At 41.2% G+C, this 22,327-nt stretch overlaps 1 protein-coding gene across 3 annotated transcripts in view; it reads left to right on the plus strand.

The window, feature by feature from the left end:
• dpp6b (dipeptidyl-peptidase 6b) overlaps positions 1–22,327 on the plus strand; it is a 196,178-nt gene that overhangs the window by 78,813 nt on the left and 95,038 nt on the right. The window contains exon 1 of one of the 3 annotated variants that reach the window (XM_077214998.1): positions 9,313–9,463. The exons of the other annotated variants lie outside the window; for them this stretch is intronic. Coding sequence (XP_077071113.1) covers positions 9,422–9,463 — 42 coding nt within the window. The 5' untranslated portion in view covers positions 9,313–9,421. Of the gene's footprint in view, positions 1–9,312; positions 9,464–22,327 lie in introns of those variants that run through there. 3 annotated transcript variants of the gene reach the window in all.

The raw sequence follows: 22,327 nt of genomic DNA on the forward strand, positions 1-22,327 counted from the left end.
AAACCTTTTCACCATCTGCAGATGACATGAAGCTTTACAAAATCAGCTGACGTGGCAACTGTGACATCTAAGGCTTCGACAGTATTAAGCTGCTAATGTGTCTGACGTGAGAATTTTTTGATCAATAATAAAGGGACCTGAACATCAAAGGGCATGTGATCGTTTAGCACCCGAAGCCATTTCTGTAAATTAGTTAATTGCAGACATAAATAATTGAAGCTGTTTTTCACAGATGTGTTTTTTTTTGTGTGTGTGTGTGTGTGTGTGTGTGTGTGTGTGTGTGTGTGTGTGTGTGTGTGTGTGTGTGTGTGTGTGTGTGTGTGTGTGTGTGTGTGTGTGTGTGTGTGTGTGTGTTTGAAGGTGACAGACACTCTCTACATTCACACATCGTGACTCTTCAGGTCTTTGAGGGCTTGCTGTCACTGAGCATTGATCTGCTTTTCCTGCCAAACTTCCCCCGTCCCACACCCACCTCAGAGCCTCTCAACAAGCCATCAGTCAGCTCTCGGCCCCACCGTCCCGCCCATGGCTGCGTCGACAGCATATCTGTCATTTCCTGCCACGCCCTTGGGACGTGTTGGCAGGCCCTCAATAATAGCGGAGGAAAATCTCTCCTCGTTCAGCCAACACAGAGCTCTTAGGGACGTGATTTTTGAAAAGCACACTGTGGGAATAAATTTACATTTGAATGCATTTATCCTGAGATAATGGGTGCTAAATTCTCTGTAAAACATGCCTGTCCATCACAGGTGACAACATGAATAATAAAAGCATTTAATAGCACTGAAAAATGCAATGATTCAGAAACCTTGGATAGTATTCACCCTTCACACATATAGAGATGGACATTATCACATTTAAGTATTAGTTTTTTTAAGTCAACATCATATGGCATTGGCAACCCATTTTACTTTAATAATTTGACATAAACATTCAGTAAAACATCGAACATTTTTCTCTAGAATCTAAACAGTTTTTCTTTGTAAAAACGTGCCCTGATTGATCATATGATCAGGAATGCGTATCAACTCTATTAACCCTGCTGTATCATATATGCAAATTTCTAAGGCCTCTAAATTATTAACATGATCAACTTTGCTGAAGATCCTGTTGTACACAATCTACTTCATGCCTTCTTTCATCTGACTGACAGTTAAACTTTTTAAGCCAGTAAAAGGCCTTTTAGTATAACATCCCCTTCAGGTCGTGGTAAATGTGTCTTTCTGCCGTGAAATCTTTACTGATTTTTAAAATGTACACATGAATAACTTTCAAGATGTTACTGTACTACAGTAAATTAGATTTACTTGATTATCCATACATACTTTTTTAGAAAAATGATGTTAAAATGTATCAAATATGAACTGGCTTTTGAGGAATGTTTATTTTTTCATCTCTCAATCATCATTGTATCGCATTGCATTATGTTTCGCCCCACAATAAAACTACAGAGCCTTGATCTTGAAAGCATTTAAATATCATCTTACTAAGACATGTTATTAAGAGATATTGAGTGACTACCTTTCAAATTCAGCATATATATATATTTACAAACATTTTATTTAAGTAGTTTCCTATACTTCTATAATGCATTATGATTTGCATTACAAGCTATCATATATTTTCATTATTTGCGCCAGAATTTTGCAGAATTTTACTTCATATTCAGACTTTACACGGTTAAGAAAGCAAATAGGGTCAGTTTTGATTTCATGTTGACTCTAATAAATAAATTATTAAAACTATTTATGTGTCTTGCCTTCCAGTTTTCTCTGACATTTCTACCTCATGTTGAAATGTTGAGTTGCTTCTGGAGTCTTTCATAAGAGGTTCATATCGATGTGCAAAGTGATAAATCTTCATTTCTTTGTTTTTTTTCCTTTCTTCCTTCTCTGTCTCTCTCCTTGCTTCTCTCAACGAGGGCTCTCTGTGGCTGGAGAACTTTCTCCAGAGCACTTCTTCATCCTCTCTGTGCTAAGAATAGCAGTCTGTTTACTTACTTTGTTCCACTTTCCTCCTTACCTTCACTGTAAGCTCTTTTCCCAGAGTTTTACTAGGCCAGAAATGATGTACAACTCTGCGTTGTATAACTTTGGCCTGATATAAGCTGCCCCTCAAAATTTCTTCATCGGTTTCCAATTGTATGTATAATAGTTCTTTTACGAAGAAAGGACCTTCTGTTTTCTTAGAAGAGGGCTCGTTGACTGTATGATGTGGTTTCTTTTGTGTGTTGAATATATGAGGTTCAGCTGACGTTTACGTGCTGTAAACAAAGCCCTTTGTTTCTGCAGCTGTACATCCAAATAAGACCAAGGCCACAGTCTGCCAATGATACATGACTGTAATATGAATACATTTCCTGACCTGAGCATGAGATGCAAAACTGACTGAAAAGGATAAAACCACATAAATAAAAATACGCATAACCTTCATTGCATATGCTGTCGGTCAAAATCTTTGATTCTAGTATTTTGAAGTATTTTGCTCAAATGCTTTTTTACTTAAATTACTTTATTCAAAATGAGGGAATTTCTTTGTAAATGTAAATAAAAATAATTATATAAATATATATATTAAATTCATTATTTTTATTTTTTAAGTCAGACCTGATAGTGAAAAAAAGTAGCCAACAAATATACAGCGCTACTCTGTGGTCTCTATTTGCATTAAAATCACCCACTTTATTGGCAAAGGCCATTTTCACTAATTCCAGCAACATTGGAATTAAGTATTATAAAACATTTACTTTCTATTAAGTTAATTTTTTTCTATCACAAGAATAAACTAATTTATATGACTTCCAACTAGTGTTTAAAAAGTAGAATATGGTAATAAATGTAATAATTTTTCAAAATTGCGTTCTACTTTTCTGTGGCTACTGATTACATTTTTAATACACTTGATGGACTAGGTAGTAGTCTAGTAGTCTGTACTGCTTTGTAAGGATGTAATTAGGGCTTGTCTGGTTGCAACTGGAAACTTGAGAGGGGCTCATTATCACTGGTTGACGTATAGTGTGTATTGATTTCTGCAGGGAAACAGCAGTGAAGTGTCCTCTTACTGCTGGACCACCTGCTGGCCACCAGGGGCGCCGCAGCCCCAGAAATCAGCAGCACGTGTTGTTCTACTTTTGCAGCTGCTTCAGCTTGTAGTTTGGCAGGCTGCATTAATCTTTGAACATTAGAGTCGAAAGAGCTGATATACAGTACAGAAAACATCATATATAGCATTCCTACACTAATTTATAATAGCATATTGGTGTATAAACAATTTTCTCTCATAGATTGCTAGTAGATTTCACAATCACATAGAAACGGCAAGTAACACATTGAACTAAATAACTAATTTTGATGTAAAAACTAAAATAGTATTCAAATGCACTCCAAATAATCTTTGTTTTATTTAGAACTCGATTTGTTTTTGCAGTGTATGCAAAGGACAGTTATAGGAATGCAGTCATCCATCTCCATAATTAAATGCACAATAAAATGTGTTTTAAAGTCAACATGAAACTGACTTCTGTTCACTCTTGTTGTGCAAGATGCATCAGTGCATTTATTAAAACATTTTGTCTTTTTAAGCTCTTATCATTTTTAATCCCTCAAATCATACAATTCCTGATCATATCAAGTCCAACCCAACATTTGTACTTAATGTAAGTGTTTCATTAAAGAAGTAAAATGAGTTGCAAATAAAATATCATATAATTTCATATCATATCATATATCATATCATATGAAACTGTTAGCATCCTTATGAATGAATGCTTTAAGTAAGAAGGTGAAAAAGTCAACCTCAAAATGAAACCATACCTGACTTTCCTCTAACATAAAACAATTTCTGGTTTCAGAGTAAAACTATTCATAGCTGCTCACACTCTCAACATTGAAGAGGATTGATTGTGTCAGTAATGAGTGTGTCAGCGGCGTATCCCAAAGGCTCATATTAATGAGCAACAGGAATCTTTTTGTCCATTGGGTCATCTCATACTAAGAAAAAAGACCAATTTCCAATTAGAAAGACTCGGGTGTCGAAAAGCCCCAAGCAACGCTTTATCTACCACAGACTTCAAGTGTGTGTGTGTGTGTGTGTGTGTGTGTGTGTGTGTGTGTGTGTGTGTGTGTGTGTGTGTGTGTGTGTGTGTGTGTGTGTGTGTGTGTGTGTGTGTGTGTGTGTGTGTGTGTGAAAATGATGAGTGCTTGACAATTCGTCTTTCATAGAGGATTTAAAGATGAATAGAGCTTCCTTTCTGTTGGTCCATATTGTAAATTGTGGATTTTTAACATTTGAAACGTGGAAATGAGCAAATCATCAAGTTTTGACATAAAATAACATATTTAAGATTAACTAAAATTAATATCTAGAAGGAAAAAATAGTTATACAATTTCGCAAGATGCTCTTTAGAGTGTAATATGCTGATAATGGCCTACAATATGTGATTTTAAAAACTATTTAATAACAATAATAATAAAGCAAATTTAAAAAACCTGTGTTTAATAACAATAATAATAAAGCAAATTTTAAAAACTATATTAAATAAAAATAATAATAAAGCAACATAGAAGCATTTTTCCTAGACTTTCTGACACCTAAATGCATCTATAAGGTTTTAGGAATCTTTTGAAAGTGAAAACTGTGCACAATGTAACCAGCAGGGGGCAGTGCAATCCTCCATGAAACTGGGAACGTCCTTTTTTTATATGAATAAATGGAATGAAAGTAATGTGTAATTTGATGCCATTTGAGCCATAATAGAAGAGCGTGTACTGTTCATTTTCATTACATGGCAGACATTTTTACCAGTGTCGATTAAAACAAAGCCGAAGCAGTAGTTTAATAATTCTAAATACCGTCAGTTTGAAATGTACATAAACAGACAGCATCCTACATTTCTTATACCATTAGTATGCGACAAAGGAAAGTAGGCTACATTGTGTAGTGGACACATTGTCTCTGCACACAGTCTTTGCTGCCTCCCTTAATAAAATAATACAGTAACACCAGAGCTATATTGTTTGTCCTCACAGCGAGGGAATTGTGTTGTTCCTGTTTGTGAAGATGAAGCCATGTAGAATTAATGTGTTGTGCCACAGAAGTTGTCATTTATTGACTCTGAAATGATAGCAGAGGTCGACTGGGACCAAAGGGAATCAAACCAACCGCACAGCCTTTGGGTTTGATTGCTCTATCCTCTCCTGAGACAGTAAAACATAAACAGCTGGCTGAATTTGAATTTATTTGCTCATGTCATTCTGTGCAAATTTGTCTACATGGTGACAGTGAGGTGTTTTACAGTATATTAAACATTACTGTGTAAATGATTGGTTGACAAATTATGAATGTAGGCAACATTTTTGAAAGACAGTACTGCAAAAATCTGTTTAAAAATGATTATTCATAATGTTTCTTCATTTGCCAGTAAAACATGTTAACATCCATGAAACAAATTAATTTTACTAGCAAAATACTTTGAATATACTAAAGTAAACAAAATAAAGTCAAAACTATACCTTAAGCATGTTTTAATACTGTAAGTTTACAGCTACAATCCATCAAATGAATGAATCAAAATTGATCTGTAAATGATAATGGATTTAGGAAATATTTAATTTGGAATTTTATGTTTCATTATGTTTTTTATTACATTTAATTAGTTTTTTATTGTTATTTATTGCAAATAGTAGGCAACATAATTATGCTGTGTAAAATGCCTTCTTATGGCAAAAAGAAAATCCTTCAGTATAATGCACTGCAATATCCCATAATGCAAACTATCAAAAAAGTCCATCTAAGATGGCGGACAAACCATGAAGAATGTTGATTATAAATATAGCCTAGTTACAGCAATAAATACTGAAAAGTATCTTGTAAAGCCCGCCTCAATGTTTGTGATTGGTGACTCGATTTGGAAAGATTGGAAATGAGCTTGAATGAGCTCTTCGCCAGACTAACTTGCAGAGCAAATCTAAATTTGCCGCAAGTTCCTCTGGGTTTTCCCAGGCTACCTATAGTCCCTACCTTAAAAAGCAATTTCTTCAGATATTTTTTATGCTCAAACAGCAACATTACACACTAACTGAAGTTAGAAAAGTGAAATCATAATCAACCACCCCTTTAAAGTATTGTGTTTTAGGATTAGAAATATGATAATGCAAGCATCGAAGGTACTGTACAAGGGTTCAAGCACAATAATTTTTTTCTCCTGCTTCCTTTAGTTTGTTTTAGCCATAATTTTGTTCATGTCATGTCTGAGTCACAGCTCTCATGTTTTAGAGATCACGGAAAGCACACTTAATACACCCTTCCTTAAAACAGCCTGCAATTTCATGTTTCATGTCCTCAGTGGTGGAAATTAAGGCACAAGGCAGGCTCTTATGACAGAGATGACGTCGGTTCTGTTCACGATTTTGTACGCCATTAAACTCCATGGCTTTCAGGTTATTTTGCCATGCATTTGCAAAACACTTCAACTCACTGGTTTCCAACAAAGCTTATTAATGAGTCATCAGACGTGATTTCATGGAGATGAGATATGGATTATGCTGACATTCTACCGATTGTGAGAAACATCGTACCGGTTGCATTTATCTCTCAGAATAATCAGATCAATAATATGAATGTGCCATTCAGAAATGAGCTGAAAATGCTTTTTGAATTCTAGAAATTTGAATTTATTTTGAACTAAGGTAGCAAAGAGAATTCAAATGTTAATCTTGTATAACTGTCATTAAATTAATTGAAGTTCAAGTGTAGTTTATACACAAAACAGAAAATGCTTTTCCAGAAGCATTATTTGTATTATTAATAATCAGTTTTTAAAGTTCCACTAATTGTTATACTTCATATAAATTGTTATATTATTGTCAGCATGGGGTCTAGGCAAACAAACGAAGACGAAGATAAAGGTAAATTGTATTTTAAAGGGATAGTTCACCCAAAAATGAAAATGAGCCCATGATTTACTCACCCTGAAGTCATCCTAGGTGTATATGACAATCTTCTTTCAGACGAATACAATCGGACCATCAAAGTGCATCCATCCATGATTAAAGTGCTTCCACACGGCTCTGGCGGGTTAATAAAGGCATTCTGAAGTGAAGCGATGCGTTCGTGTAAAAAATATCCATATTTAGAACTTTATCGACTAAAATAACTAGCTTCCGGCACACAGCCGCACGCAATGCAGACATGTCCGAATGATTCAAAAGAATGATTCGTTTATAAACTGGACATCACTAGAGCGATAAATCGTGCAGCTTGTTGAGGAGAGGTGTGCTATTACTTTTTAAGTGATCAAATTACCTGATGTCACCAGGCATAAAACTGGTGAAAAAAAACCCATGGATTTACTTTGAATGACGTCAGTTTATTATCTCATGTACTCAGCTTGCCTCGTCTGAAATAGTGTCACAAAACAACACAATTCATCTGGTTTTAAGTTCTCCATCAGCATGGAGTAGCTCTCGCCATTGGCGCACGCAGCGCTTTAGTGCCCGTGAATAAACTCTTCTCTTTCAACTGCAGTGAATTTGTGGGACCAGCATTAGCAGAACTCACCAGCTGAAGTCCAGGGGTTAGCAGGAGGAGCTTATCAGGGTGTTTAGACGTGTGGTTTTGTAATGCTGATATGTGCTCAAGTGTAAATGGAGGCTAATGGATTGGTAAGTGGTTTGGTGCTGATGCTGGTGAAACAGTTTGAAGCAGTTCTCTGCCAGCTAATGTGTGTGTGTTTGTGTCTGTATGTTTGCGAGTGTTGATCTGTGGCTGTCAGAATCTGGACACCGCTGACCTGGTGAAGGCCGATACTGTTCTCATGTGTCCCTGTTCCACTCAGCAGGGGTTTCAGGAGTCAACTCGATAGTACTTGAGAAAGGTCAGTTAGTTTTACCGCAAGAATAGACAATATACTCTTACACAAACAAACAGAGCTTTTAACATTTTAAGAAGTGCTCATTTGTCACTTTATCTTAATAAATGTAACTGCTAAAAATACTGTATCATTGCAGTCTGAAACGGCATGACTGTTAAAGGAATAGTTCACTTAAAAATGTAAACACAAAGGAAGATATTTTGAAGAATGACGGTAACCAGATAGTTGATGGATCCCATTGACTTCCATAGTAGGGAAAAAAATACTATGGAAGTCAATGGGGTCCATCAACTATCTGGTTACCGTCATTCTTCAAAATATCTTCCTTTGTGTTCAGCAGAAGAAAGAAATTCATACGGGTTGGAAACAACTTGAGGGCGAGTAAACTCTTTTCCCTTGACTCCCATTCAAACACATGTGAATGCGGGAGACAGGAATCTCAGTGAATTGTGCTGTGTTCCAAAGTTTAAGTTTGGTGAACTGCAAATATTTATTATGTAAAGACGTGTTGCCAATAAAACACTGATACGTCATGTTGTGACCTCTTAGCTGAATTAAAATAAGAAAACTTTTAATCTGTAGGATTGCAGTAGAGTGGAGTACAATTTAATTTCTTCACATTTTATTATGTTTTTAAAAAGACAACACATAGCTTGACATCATATTATAACCATTGCCTCATTGACAGTAGGAATTTTGCATGCTCAAAATCTAGTGTGACTGTGGCATTAGACATTTATAACATAACTGTTAAAAAGCAATATTTATAGATTGAATAGAATAAATAAAAGGTAAAATCATATGATTATCAATAGTGTTATACAGGTGCCCACTAGTACAATGGTTCGAAAGGTCTCAGGTCAAATTTCTGAAGCATATTTTTAAAACATTAAGTAAAATAATGCATTAGTGAAGGTTTATTATGTGTGGAGGCGCATTTTATTTAGTGATTTTTATGACTGTGACCTGTTCTGTTCTGCACTATTATCATCCCTCCCACATGTTTGCCTTAATGTGGGTAAAGATACTGATTTCATGAACGTTTGTTCTGTTTCTCTGGTGCAGCCAAAGTGAGAGGAGGCAGTGAAGTAAAGTATATTGGTTTTGCTCACAAAAAGTTACCGACAAGTTTACAAGAGAAGGAAAAAAAGCTCCAATCCTGTATAACTACTACAAATAAAGAGTATTTGTCTCATCACTGGCCCAAAAATTGAATAGTGACTTAAATTTCGGTCTGTTTCACACACATAGGTATGGTGGTAAGCAAATGATCACAGAATTTAACTCGTGCAGGCACATCATTCAACTATCCAGAGTAAAACCCGGATCACATAGAGAGAGACACACACACACACACACACACACACACACACACACACACACACACAGACGTTGGGGAGGCCTCTAATGCGAGTAGCTGGCAGGGTTAGTGCTGAGTCTCAGTGTGTGGTTAGGATGCGGATCAGGTGCACTTAAGCAGGGGTGTGTCGTCAGTCGTCACCATTAAACGATCTTCAGCCAAACTTCAGAATCCTCCGGCAAACTGCAGCATGAAGACAAGGAAGCTGTCCAGAGTACAGAGACTATGGATCGTAAGTTTTTTTTTCGAACATGCATGAACTTTGGTAGTGTTGCTGATTATAGCTCTGTTAATGTTAAAGTAATTTTTTCTTCTTAATTTGTTTAACTTAGTTTTATGCTAGTTTGTACAACATTTGGGGTTTAATGTGTTTCCCAAGTACGGTTCTCAGGGAATGAAAGGTTGGTCTACATTGATCATATTTACTTAATGAAATGTTCGTTTTGTGTGTTTGACATAATTGTTGCTTCTCATGTAACACGTTATACTTCAGATAGGTTTTTATGTCGGTCAAGGACAGCGGCTCATTTTTCATATCTTGTAAAATATCTAGAATTTTAGCAACATTATAGGATACATATTTAATTTATTTACAGAGTTGTAAAGAAAATGACGTTCAAAAAGAAAGGCAGAGAAATCCCAGAAAACAAATGCGATATCAGAGGTGTCTGAAATGTCAGGTTGTTGCACTCTAAAAGGTTTCTCTTAAGTAAGGATAACAAAACGACTCTATCGGTTCTTTGGATTGGACTCTCGGGGGTAAAAGGCATCTCTAAATTGAGTTTAATAGCAGGGGAACATCAGACTTACTCATATTAACCGCTGGCAAAGCACTTAATTTGTCTGTAATAGTATACACTTTCACTACATATCACCTTATTTGAAATCAATCTGGTTTACATGTATTTGCAATAAGCTATTATTATAATTTAATAATGAACAACAATTGCGTGAAATAAAGTCAGAAGTGCGAGATATAAACTCACAATTGCGAGTTGTAAAGTTCGATTCTGAGGAAAAATTTTTTGACTTTTTTTTTCTCAGAATTGCGAGTTTATATCACAATTCTGACTTTATAACTCATAATTGCAATTCTGTGTCGGAAATAAGCTTCCATAATTTCTTACCCATCTAAAAAAAAATTCTAATAATAATCTTGTTTTAAGCAAAATACAGATTTTTTTTCAGTCCAGGCGGTTGCACTTATCATTATTTTACAACGTTTTTTACAGGTACTTCTAATAATATCATAATGCTTACACTAAATTGTATCAAATTTTTAAATGTTGATGTTGTTATGTTATTATGTTTTGTTAAGTGGGCTACTTTTCATTTGAGAGTTCATTTCATTTGTGAACGGCCATTAGTAAGGTATATTTGAAAACTAATGAAAATTAATGGAAATGTCCACAACGCAAAGTTTTACAGCGCCTTTCAGCCAACTGCTGAAATTTATGTGCTGTCTACGGATGTTAAAACTACAAATTGAAGTTGTTTGTTGTTTCATATAATTTGCTTGACCATTGACTTTTCTGGTTCTTTATGGTATAGGTTTTATCGCTCTTTGAAAAAGCTCGAAGGTTTGCCTTGCAGTTATATTTTGGAGCTTTTGTCAATCAATCAAAATCAAGAATTAAACTGTGTAAATGCTGTGGTATAAACAAATATTGTTTACAGCTTACAGTATTAGAATCAAATCATTCAGAATTACAATGTTCATTTTCATGGTTTATTGAACTTTTATATATATATATATATATATATATATATATATATATATATATATTATATTACTATAAATTATCAGCCCCTTGAGATCACTCAGTTGTCGCCACCGCTGGAAAGCCAGGCCGATATTGACTCTCGTATGATTTCTTTATTTATCCAAAGACTGTTTGTTCATAGCCTTTTTAAATACTGTCTTCCTTTTTTTAACTTGTTTGACTTCGCTGCCTCTATATGCAGGTAACGTTACTGAGAATTTTGACTGTTATCTGCCATAATTGTTATTAGCTTCCGTGGCTCTTCAAACGGGTGCGCGCATTTGGGCTGCTCCTGTATCAGCAAAGGTGGTATCCATGGTAGCGAGGGAGAGTGACAGTCGCCCCAGCCAATCATTTCTTTCGTCCCGAATGGAATAATGAGCTGTGTTTATTACAGTCCTGAGAGAACTACAGACACTCGATTTTTATAATTTCTTTTCCAGAGTACTTACATTTTAATTATGCATTGATATATAAAGACAGTTTAAACAAATTTGGAAAAAAGTATTTTGGGGGATTTCTACCTACAATACCTTTAAGGAACTGTATTATGATTCCAGTGGCTATACTGCGCTTAATGCCATTATAGTGCATTGCATAAAAACCACCATGCATGCCTAAACATAATGGAAAAGCTCATGCAGTTATACTAGTCAAAATTAATACATCACCATGTCATGGTGTTGTAATGTAACATAACACGCATCAACACAATGAATTACATGTACTGTATTGTAAGTATCAGCCAGTCAACAATATTAATGCATCAGAGGATCCATTTCGCTTTTAGCCACTCAGAGTAATGGGCTAAAGCAACACACTTAGGCCTACTGTAGTCTGCTGAGAGGCCTGTGCTTTCCCTTAATGCACAAACTACTTAACAGAAAACTTGACATGCATTGTCAGTCATTTCACCTCTGAAAATGCTTGTTGGTCAATATGTAATAACTTTTATGTACCTACCTTATGTACATAACTGTATCTATTTTGAACAGCATTTTTGTCCAGCTTTTACCAGTTTTACTACACTGATTTGTGTTGGTTTAGTTTCTTTTTAAAACTGTTTTCCTGCTCTCTACTGTTTTATATAGAAAGTGCACAGCTCCTTCTGTCGGTGCTTTAAGGGCCAATGTAATGTTTATTTAAACCATTAGACATCTTAGACATCTTTATATATTTGTTGCACTGAAGTTAGCTAAAACATTATTATCTGTTATTCTTTGGCATTTATGGATTTTAGTAGACATTAAATACAGGATCTTAAACTCTTGATGTCAAAATTTGATGTCAGTAACTAGATGCAGTAAATTAAGCCTTAAATGGGGCCTATTATGCCCTTTTACCAAGTCTTGATTTTGTTTTGGGGGTCTATTAGAATAGTTTTTCATGCTTGAATGTTTAAAAAAATACACATTTTTTAAAAGTACCATATAGGGTCATAAAATCTATGACTGAAATCAAAACAGTAATGTCATCATTGAATTGTTATTCTCAAAATACAGTAAAAACAAATGCATTTTCAGTATGGTGTGTTTCAGACTTTTAGTCCACACCAAACACTATGTGTCCAAGAAAATAATACATCTGGTAAAAATTTTGTGGAATGGTGAGAGAGGTTTTGAGGAATACAAAGACATGTTGGGAGAATAAGGTCTGGCCCATTTCAGGTAAGGAGAGGACAGCATTCTGCTGGGAGTCTTTCCTCAGACTATGACCACATCCTGCTGTGTGAATCCCTCCGGAGAAAGTGTCACTTCCAGCCGTCTGGAGTGGATGCTTCGGTCAGCAGGTCATTGACTTCCACAGACTGAATAAATCTAGTCAGTCAGTAGGTGAACTGGTCCAAACCCTAAGGAAGGACTTGCACTTTCAAACAAGTACTTTTACCAGAAAGTTTTTTTTATCACACTTTTTAACATTCCATCTACTCCTGTATCATTTTTATGCTGCTTTGTGATTTGACATATTGAACCTCTTCTTAGTTTTTGATGGAAAATCTGCATTTAGATTCTTGCACACCCAGTGTTTAGTTGCGGTTAATGTGTGGGTTTGCGAAGATTGTAAAGACACGGTTTTTTTGTCTTATTGTTTACAATGAGAGTAACACCGTTTATGAAAAAAGTTATTGAACAAAGCAGGGGCAATTTGGTTTTACCTGAATTAAAAATCTACAAACTATCTCTTAAGACAGTTGACATTTTCAGACATTTCATTTGGACTGTTTAATGCTCTTGTATGTCATTAAAGGAACATTGGGACTTGAAAAGTATTTCATTTTCTAAGGCATTGTTTGCTATTCATCTACTCAGTTATTCAGGCATGATTAATGTGGCTAAAATTGTTCAGTGCAGTACAAAATGGTCCTCACAGTTTTTTAATGTGAGCGATTAGTGGTAATTATATAAGGACATGAAACTCAAAGTAATGTTTAGCTAATGCCATTAACTGTAATTTCATGCACATCTTCTGGATAGTGAGTCATGTCTTATTGGGTTTACATGTAGGTATTTTTTTGTCTTTGCCATTTATACATGCTTTTGTGATTTAAAATTATTCTTTTTTTAAGTAGCCAAATCCTGAGAATCCTTTGTGGACGATTATAAGTGGAGAAATTCTGAGCTTTGCATTAATTAGCATATTAACCATTTACTATAGGGTTCAATGACAATGATTTTTCACATTATAATTGTCTCAGCAGAGTTTTTTTTTATTCTTAGAAAAACAATAAATAAATACACAAATGATATGTTGACTTTACTTAATTTTATTATGTTTATTATGTAATTTTATTATTGCACAAAATAAATTTATCTAAATCCAGATATATTTTTTAAGTTGAGTGTACTTATATTTTTTAAATTGGTTGTACTTATATTTTATAAGTAAATTCAGATTAACTATATTCGTAAATTTAGCTAAACTATTATGAGTTGAATTTACTCAATTTTTTCAAGAATCATCCTGTGAAACTCAACAATGGTTACAATGATTGTTAAATAACAACCAACACTATCAGATCAACTTTTCTATTTGTTCATCTGGCTGTTATGACTCAGGTACAGCAGCCAATCAAAATCTAAAGTTAATGAGTTAAGGGTCAAGAGCCCAACTAAAACAAACACTAATCGTGACACAAAATTACGGTTCCCTTTCGTTGTCACTCCGAGTTACGTCGGATGACGACGAATGGGGTTTCGCTTAGAAAGCCTATCAACTTCGAGTATTACAAAACGAGCCAATGGCAAAGAAATGCCATGGGTCTGCGGAATTTGCATGACGTAACTCCGCCCCACCTCGTGGGTATAAAAGGAGGACGCCGGCAACAGGCAGATATGTTTTCGCTTCGGAGCCAAGTGTAATTCTTCACTCCTTAAGCTATCTCTGATTGTCAGCTTCTTACGAGACGAGCAACTCTCCAGTGTTGGTGTGACGGCGATCTCCCGGCGAGTGCACACTTCCTGCTTATCTGAGTGTGGTTTGCCAGCGAGTGTGTTCTCCGCGGGCGCTTCAGCACTGAGTTTCTCTCACAAAAAGAGCTTGCACGCGGCACGTCTTTTTAAAGATGCCTCGCCCGTGCACTTCTGGTTGCGGTCGGCTGGTGTCTGACTCTGATGGGCACGAGCGCTGCTTGGTGTGTTTGGGCTTTAATCACGCTAAAGCAGCGCTCGTGGATGAGTCATGTTCTTTCTGTGGGAACATGACCATCGCAACACTTAGATCGAGACTCAATGATCTCGCAAGAGTGAGAGTCCCCTCATCCACACCCCGAACTAGCGCCTCCTCGAGAGGCTCTACTTCGGCTGGTGGCCAGGGTTATCTGAGGGTGACTGTGTGGAACAAAGCGCCGACTATCCGTCCGTGCCCCGCAGCACCTTCTCCAGTGTTGCAACCCGCGAGCGTTCAGGGGATCCTCGCGGGACCGTCCTTTGAGGTCCCGCGGGTGTCCTTTGGCGCTCCAGAGGAAGATGCGATGTCAATCGCAGCATCACAAGGCGGGTCTGATTCGTCTGGAAGTGACGACTCGTCACAGCTGCCACCCTCGGGTGTGAATACGGCTGTGGCTCAGTTCGATCCAGAGATGACGGCCATGCTTTCCCGGGCGGCCGCGAGCATTGGTTTGGAGTGGAACCCTCCACCCTGTCCTGAGCGCTCGCGGCTGGACGATTGGTTTTTGGGTGCAGCTGCGGCTTCCCGTCCTCAGCCTGCCCCAATACCTTTCTTCCCGGACGTGCATGATGAAATCTCGAAGTCCTGGAAGACTCCCATGTCTTCCCGCGACCGCTCGTTGATTTCATCCGCCTTTCCTCCCCTCGATGGGGCAGCCGCCCGTGGGTACACTGGGCTCCCCCCGGTTGAGCGCTCTGTTGCGATGCAGCTGTGTCCTCAGAGTGCTTCTTCTCGCGGCGATGGGTGCTTTCTTCTTGGAAGCACCCATCCAAAGCCTGTAGGTTCTCGTCTACCCTAGTGGCGAAGTCCTACAGAGCGGCGGGACAGGCGGCTGCCTCTTTGCATGCCATGGCCACTCTGCAGGTCTATCAGGCCCAGATGCTAAGGGACATGCACGAGGGTAGGACGGACCCAGGGCTCTTCGATGAGCTGCGCGCCGCCACCGACCTCGCCCTCCGGGCGACGAAGGGGACCGCACGCTCCCTGGGTCTGGTGATGTCCACAGCTGTGGTCCAGGAGAGACATTTATGGCTGAACCTGGCTGACATGCGGGATGCTGAGCGCTCTCGCCTGCTCGACTCCCCCATGTCCCAGGCCGGCCTGTTCGGCGGTGCGGTGGAGGACTTCGCCCAACAGTTCTCCACCGCCCAGAAACAGACTGAGGCCATCAAGCACATTCTGCCCCGACGGCCCGCTGCTGCCTCCACCCAGCCGACCGGGCAGATCCCTCAGTCTGTTCGCCGCCGAGGGCGCCCTCCTGCGGCTCCCGCCCCTCCCCCCCGGCCCAAGCAGCAGCCTCCACCCGGGCCCGGTCGCGGAGGAAGCCGTAAGAAGGCGCCCCAGCCATCTCCAGCCCCGCCCCCCGCTAAACGCCGGGCCAAGCGGCGCTCCTGAGACGGGCTGCTCAGGGATGTTGAAGATTACTTCTCAGGAGATGGTAGCAGGACCACTCCTTCCCCCGGTGGAGGGCCGGGGGAGAATCTTTTGTTCTCCACTCCCCGCTGCTCACCCACGGGTGGGCAGCACCCTAATGTGGTTAAAGAAAGAAGTAACATTTCCATCCCTGAGCACACAGAGTTCTCGGACGACACGGTGCGCCGCCCCCGAGCCGTGCACCCCTCGTCCCCCTCTGTTCCAGAGCCGGTTGACAGTGCGCGCCGTCCCCGGACCGTGCCGCTCTCTTCCGCCTCTGTCGCCAGCCCCCTGGCAGAGCAGACCCCCGTGGAACGTTCTTCCTTCCCTGGTCTCCTCTGTCAGGGCACGGTTAATGACTGTGTCCCCACACCGGGCCGCTATGCCGTCCACGTCCGGGCCAGTCATTCCGCCCTGCTGCACCATCGGTGGGAAGTCTGTGGTCCGTTTGACCCCGCTGGTACAGTTCTTGGGAGCCTGGCTAGAGCTTCCCCTCCTGTCCCGATGGGTGGCACGGACCATCAGGCTCGGCTACGCGATTCAGTTTGCGCGGTCTCCTCCCCGCTTCAGGGGAGTCCGCTCCACTTTGGTCGGTGGCAACGCCCCTATCATGAGAGCAGAGATCGCCACCCTGCTGGCGAAGGGTGCGATCGAGACCGTCCCTCCGGCCGAGATGAGGACCGGCTTCTACAGCCCGTACTTCATTGTCCCCAAGAAAACCGGTGGGTTACGGCCAATCCTGGACCTGCGTGTGCTGAACCGTTCCCTTCACAGGCTGCCGTTCAAGATGCTCACTGCCAAACGCATTTTCGAATGTGTGCGGCCCCAGGATTGGTTTGCAGCAATCGACCTGAAGGACGCCTACTTTCATGTCTCCATTCTCCCTCGACACAGACCGTTCCTTCGGTTTGCCTTTGAGGGGCAGGCATACCAGTACGCGGTTCTCCCTTTCGGGCTAGCCCTGTCTCCTCGCGTCTTCACGAAGGTCGTCGAGGCAGCCCTTGTTCCCCTTCGGGAACACGGGGTTCGCATCCTGAACTACATCGACGACTGGCTGATCCTAGCTCACTCTCGAGACCAGGTATGCGAACACAGGGACCTAGTGCTCCGGCACCTAGCTCGTCTGGGCCTTCGGGTCAACTGGGAAAAGAGCAAACTTTGCCCCGTGCAGAGGATCTCTTTTCTCGGTATGGATATCGACTCGGTCGCCATGTCCGCGCAGCTTACGAGCGAGCGCGTGCAGTCACTGCTGACTTGCCTGAGACAGTTCGAGGGCAAGAGTACGGTTCCACTGAAACTCTTTCAGAGGCTCCTGGGGCATATGGCATCTGCAGCCGCGGCAACGCCGCTCGGATTGCTTCATATGAGACCGCTTCAGCTTTGGCTTCGCGAGCGAGTCCCGAGGTGGGCATGGCAACACGGCACCTTCCGAGTAACAGTTACTCCGTCCTGCCGTCAGAACTTCACCCCGTGGTCGGACCTCAGTTTTCTACGGGCCGGAGTGCCCCTGGAACGAGCTTCGCGGCACGTCGTTGTAACGACAGATGCCTCCTCCACGGGCTGGGGTGCCATGTGCAATGGACGTGCTGCCGCGGGCTCCTGGACAGGACTCCGCCGCCTCTGGCACATCAATTGCCTCGAGTTGCTGGCTGTACGTCTTGCTTTGCGCCGCTTCCGGGCCGTGCTCAAGAACCAACACGTACTAGTCCGTTCAGACAATACCGCCACTGTAGCGTACATCAACCATCAAGGTGGTCTACGCTCTCGCCGTATGTCGCAACTCGCCCGCCACCTCCTCATATGGAGTCAGAAGCATCTGAGGTCGCTTCATGCCATTTATATCCCTGGAGCCCTGAACTGTGCAGCCGACGAGCTCTCACGGCTTCAGCCCCTCCCGGGAGATTGGCGACTCCATCCCCAGTCGGTTCAGCTGATTTGGGACCAGTTCGGGGACGCACAGATAGATCTGTTTGCCTCTCACGACTCGACCCATTGCGACCTGTATTATTCCCTGACCGAGGGCACGCTCGGCACGGATGCTCTGGCGCACAGCTGGCCGCGGGGCCGCAAATATGCGTTTCCCCCAGTGAGCCTTCTTGCGCAGACCCTGCGCAAGGTCAGGGAGGACGAGGAGCAGGTCATTCTGGTCGCGCCATACTGGCCCGCCCGGACCTGGTTCTCCGAACTGCCCTGCGGAGTGCTCCCTTTGAGCCGTTGCAATCAGTGGAGCTTAAGTTCCTGTCTATGAAGACAGCGCTCCTGGTTGCATTGGCCTCCATCAAGAGGGTGGGGGACCTGCACGCATTCTCCGTTGACGAAGCGTGCCTGGAATTTGGGCCGGCTTACTCTCACGTGATCCTGAGACCCCGGCCTGGAAATGTGCCCAAGGTTCCTACCACTCCCTTCCGGGACCAGGTGGTGAACCTGCAAGCGCTGCCCCCGGAGGAGGCAGACCCAGCCTTGGCACTGCTCTGTCCAGTACGCGCCCTCCGCGCCTATGTAGACAGGACGCAGTGTTTCAGGACCTCAGACCAGCTCTTTGTCTGTTATGGTGGGAAGCTGAAGGGAAAGGCTCTCTCCAAGCAAAGGTTGTCTCACTGGATAGTGGACGCCATTGCTTTGGCATACCAGCAGCAAGGTCGACCGTGCCCCCTTGGTGTGACTGCCCACTCCACCCGGAGTGTGGCATCCTCTTGGGCTCTAGCGCATGGCGCCTCGCTAACAGACATCTGCAGAGCTGCAGGCTGGGCGACACCTAACACATTCGCCAGATTCTACAATCTCCGAGTGGAGCCAGTGTCCTCTCATGTACTCGCTTCAACCGGCTAGTACTGGACCCGCTCAGGTGTCTTCGCTTGCTCGCCATTCCACTCCACGGACTGGATACGTGCGATATTCTCCTCAGGTGAGCTTCCCCGAAAGCCCTGAGTTCCTCCAGCACTCCTGACGTTGGCGCCAGTGTCTATTGCCTGTGCGTCGGCTAGGTGCCTCCCGTGTGCATGGTCCCTCCCCTGAGCGACCCCCACATGTGTATTTCCACTGTAAGCCTCTTGAGCATGTGTCTTTCCCTTGGCAAGCCACCTTGTCACCCCTGGGGTTGAAATATTCCACCTGCGGCTGGACACCCCAGTGTTCTCCATGTCTCCTTCGGGTCACATGTGTATTCTCTAAGTCCCCCCCTCTGGGTTGGCAATAATTGCATATTTCCTCTAAGCTATGGGATATGCTCCCCGGTGTACCTTGGTATTCCTGTGCTAAATAGGAGTCCTTCGTCCGTGCCAGTCTCACGACAGGGATCTCAGATTTACGCAGGGCACTGGAAACAGCTGAGAAGGTGGCGTGATTAGACTGGTAACCCCATTCGTCGTCATCCGACGTAACTCGGAGTGACAACGAAAGGGAACGTCTCGGTTACGTATGTAACCCTCGTTCCCTGAGTAGGGAACGGAGACGTTACGTCTGCCTGCCACTTTCCGCTGTACCGCGGGGATCGCCTGAGCTCAGTCTTGGCTCCTCAGCGAAGAAACATATCTGCCTGTTGCCGGCGTCCTCCTTTTATACCCACGAGGTGGGGCGGAGTTACGTCATGCAAATTCCGCAGACCCATGGCATTTCTTTGCCATTGGCTCGTTTTGTAATACTCGAAGTTGATAGGCTTTCTAAGCGAAACCCCATTCGTCGTCATCCGACGTAACGTCTCCGTTCCCTACTCAGGGAACGAGGGTTACATACGTAACCGAGACGTTTTCTCCTTCAGTGATTCTGCTAGTTAACATCAGGTATCTTCAATGTTGGCAATAAAAATAAAGACTTATTACTTCTTCTTTGACATCTGTCTGTTACTCAGATATTTTTGTTTAAAATGCGTATGGATTTTGTATTGAACATAGCTCTGGATCACAGTGTCAAGAGGGCGGGCTCATTTTACACAGACGACCAATCTGTCTCTCAGTTTACTCATTTGAAAATGGTTAACTAAAGAATTATTTTGATTAATTATTACTCAATTCTAATGTGTTAAATTTAATTAATAATATTGCCTGTAATTTGTTGCCGCAATTTAAAATTAAACATTTTTTTAATTACTTTTAATTGAATAAAATTAACTTGTTTTAAACAAGGGCAGTGAATTTGAAAATGAATAATAAAAAATAAGTAGGATTAAATAACACATTAAAATCAGTGAAATTAACCAGATAAAAACATGTAACATTTACAAGGGGTCAGAATAATTTTTTTCAATGTACATACATACATACATAAAATAGATTGAAGAAGAAAAAAATAATAATTCTAGGCCTTGAACCAACTGGCCAGCTCTGAGACGAATCACAGCAAATTTGCATTTGAAGCACAAATGTACAAGATGTGCATTTCTTTAATAAGAAAATTAGCTATTCATCCCATGACACATTGAAAATGTCCTTATTATTTATTAAAATATAAAAATCTGTTATTGCTGTGGTTCTAAAGATGTTAGGACTGGCAATTACAGCTCGGGTAGATTCTGATAAGTTATTGGAGTACGAAGGGACGTCATAATTGTCTGATATTGCTTTTATACAACAGTTCAATAGGTTAATATTGAGTAACTTACATTTTAGACAAAATATTGTCAATTACTTTTGTTCTTTCACTGACAAAAATAGCTCCAAACAAAAACACAGCTGAACGGTTGCAGCACTTGGCAGTTGAGCGTTTGCTGCTGAATGATTTGCCATTTTTTAATGAAATGGTTAAATTAATCATTCAGTGACTCACTCAAAAGACAGTGGTTAATTTCAGAATAGCATACTAGCATACTATACTGATATGCTATTTCGAATTCAGTCAGTCAGTTGTTTAATCCCTGAATGTATCGGCGTAAATGAATCAGCGTCACAATTCGCCTAGTATTCTTTGCCCTAAAAGTATGTGTACTTTTTCTTCAATGTGTAGGCCGCTTTTGGGACATCCTACCACATCATAAAATTGCTTCTTGAAACTGTGGACTGCTTTGTTGTATAGTTTTGTGCATTATGTCACCATAAACCAGCCTGTCAATCTTTCACAATTAACGTCCTCATATACACACTCATTTATACATATGAATTAATGCTATTTAAAGGACAATTCCAGCCAAAAATGAACCTAGGGGTTAAATAACACTTGGGTACCGAGTCGACCGTTCTATGGGATGTGTTTTCATGATAATCGAATGTACCCAGTTTTAGCCTTAGTTTTAGATTTACCACAGATTAGCTTATAACGCTAGTGTATAGGGCATAGAATAAGTAAAAATAAAAATGCTAGTTAATACAACTAACAAGGTTTAAAATAGCCCCACACTAACACGGTAGCATAATGAGGTCTCTACCTGCAAACCGAAGCATTGAGAACTTAGTAAGTGTACAGACAGTTTAGTAAGAAGATACTTTATAAAGACAGTACACTTCGCGTATACAGGCAGATCCCATCTTGGGAAAACAGTCTCGACCAGTCGAACCACGAACGCCGTGCTACGTGAGCTGAACTGTGACTATCGACCACGGCGTTCGTGGTTCGACTGGTCGATTAAACTGGGTCGATAAAACTGGGTACATTCGATTATCATGAAAACGCATCCCAGAGAACGGTCGACTCGACCCATGTGTTATTTACCCCTAGGTTCATTTTTGGCCAGAATTGTCCTTTAACAATTCTTCCTTTTGTACTGTTAAGAAGTAGCCTGTTGTTCTGTAGATCTTTCATTTATAGAATAAATGCATAATGATGCATTTAATATTTAAGTAGCTTCATTACTCATAGGTGTGGTTTTGGCGTAACGTGAAATAAACCAATCAGAGCGTCATCTCACATTCTCTTTAAAAGCAGGCGCACTTGTTTCATGGCGGATTGCTATTATAATGGCGGATTTTCCAGACACACGCCAGGAGCGGTTCACAGCCGAGGAGACCGACTTTCACGTCAGGGCCGTAAAAGACAGAGATGTGACATTGTATGGGGACGGGACAAACCCACCGAAATTAGCTGCGGTTAAACAGGCGTATAATAATTTGGGTAAATGTGTAAGCTAGATTCATGCCTATTTTTTCACATCTTCATGGACACCACAATGATGAATATTTTTCCTTGTAATTATGTATGGTTTGCAAAAATGGGAACTGCTGCGTCTGTGTAAATGAGAGAAGCAAAGTGTATGCGTGTTGTGCCGGAACACGCCTCCTCTTTCCGCTGAACTGACCCTTGGAGCTCAAGTTCATTCCCTAATTTAC

Source organism: Siphateles boraxobius, unplaced genomic scaffold, assembly GCF_051911475.1.
Source record: "Siphateles boraxobius isolate OS27281-9 unplaced genomic scaffold, OSU_SipBor_1 1, whole genome shotgun sequence".
NCBI lineage: Eukaryota > Metazoa > Chordata > Actinopteri > Cypriniformes > Leuciscidae > Siphateles > Siphateles boraxobius.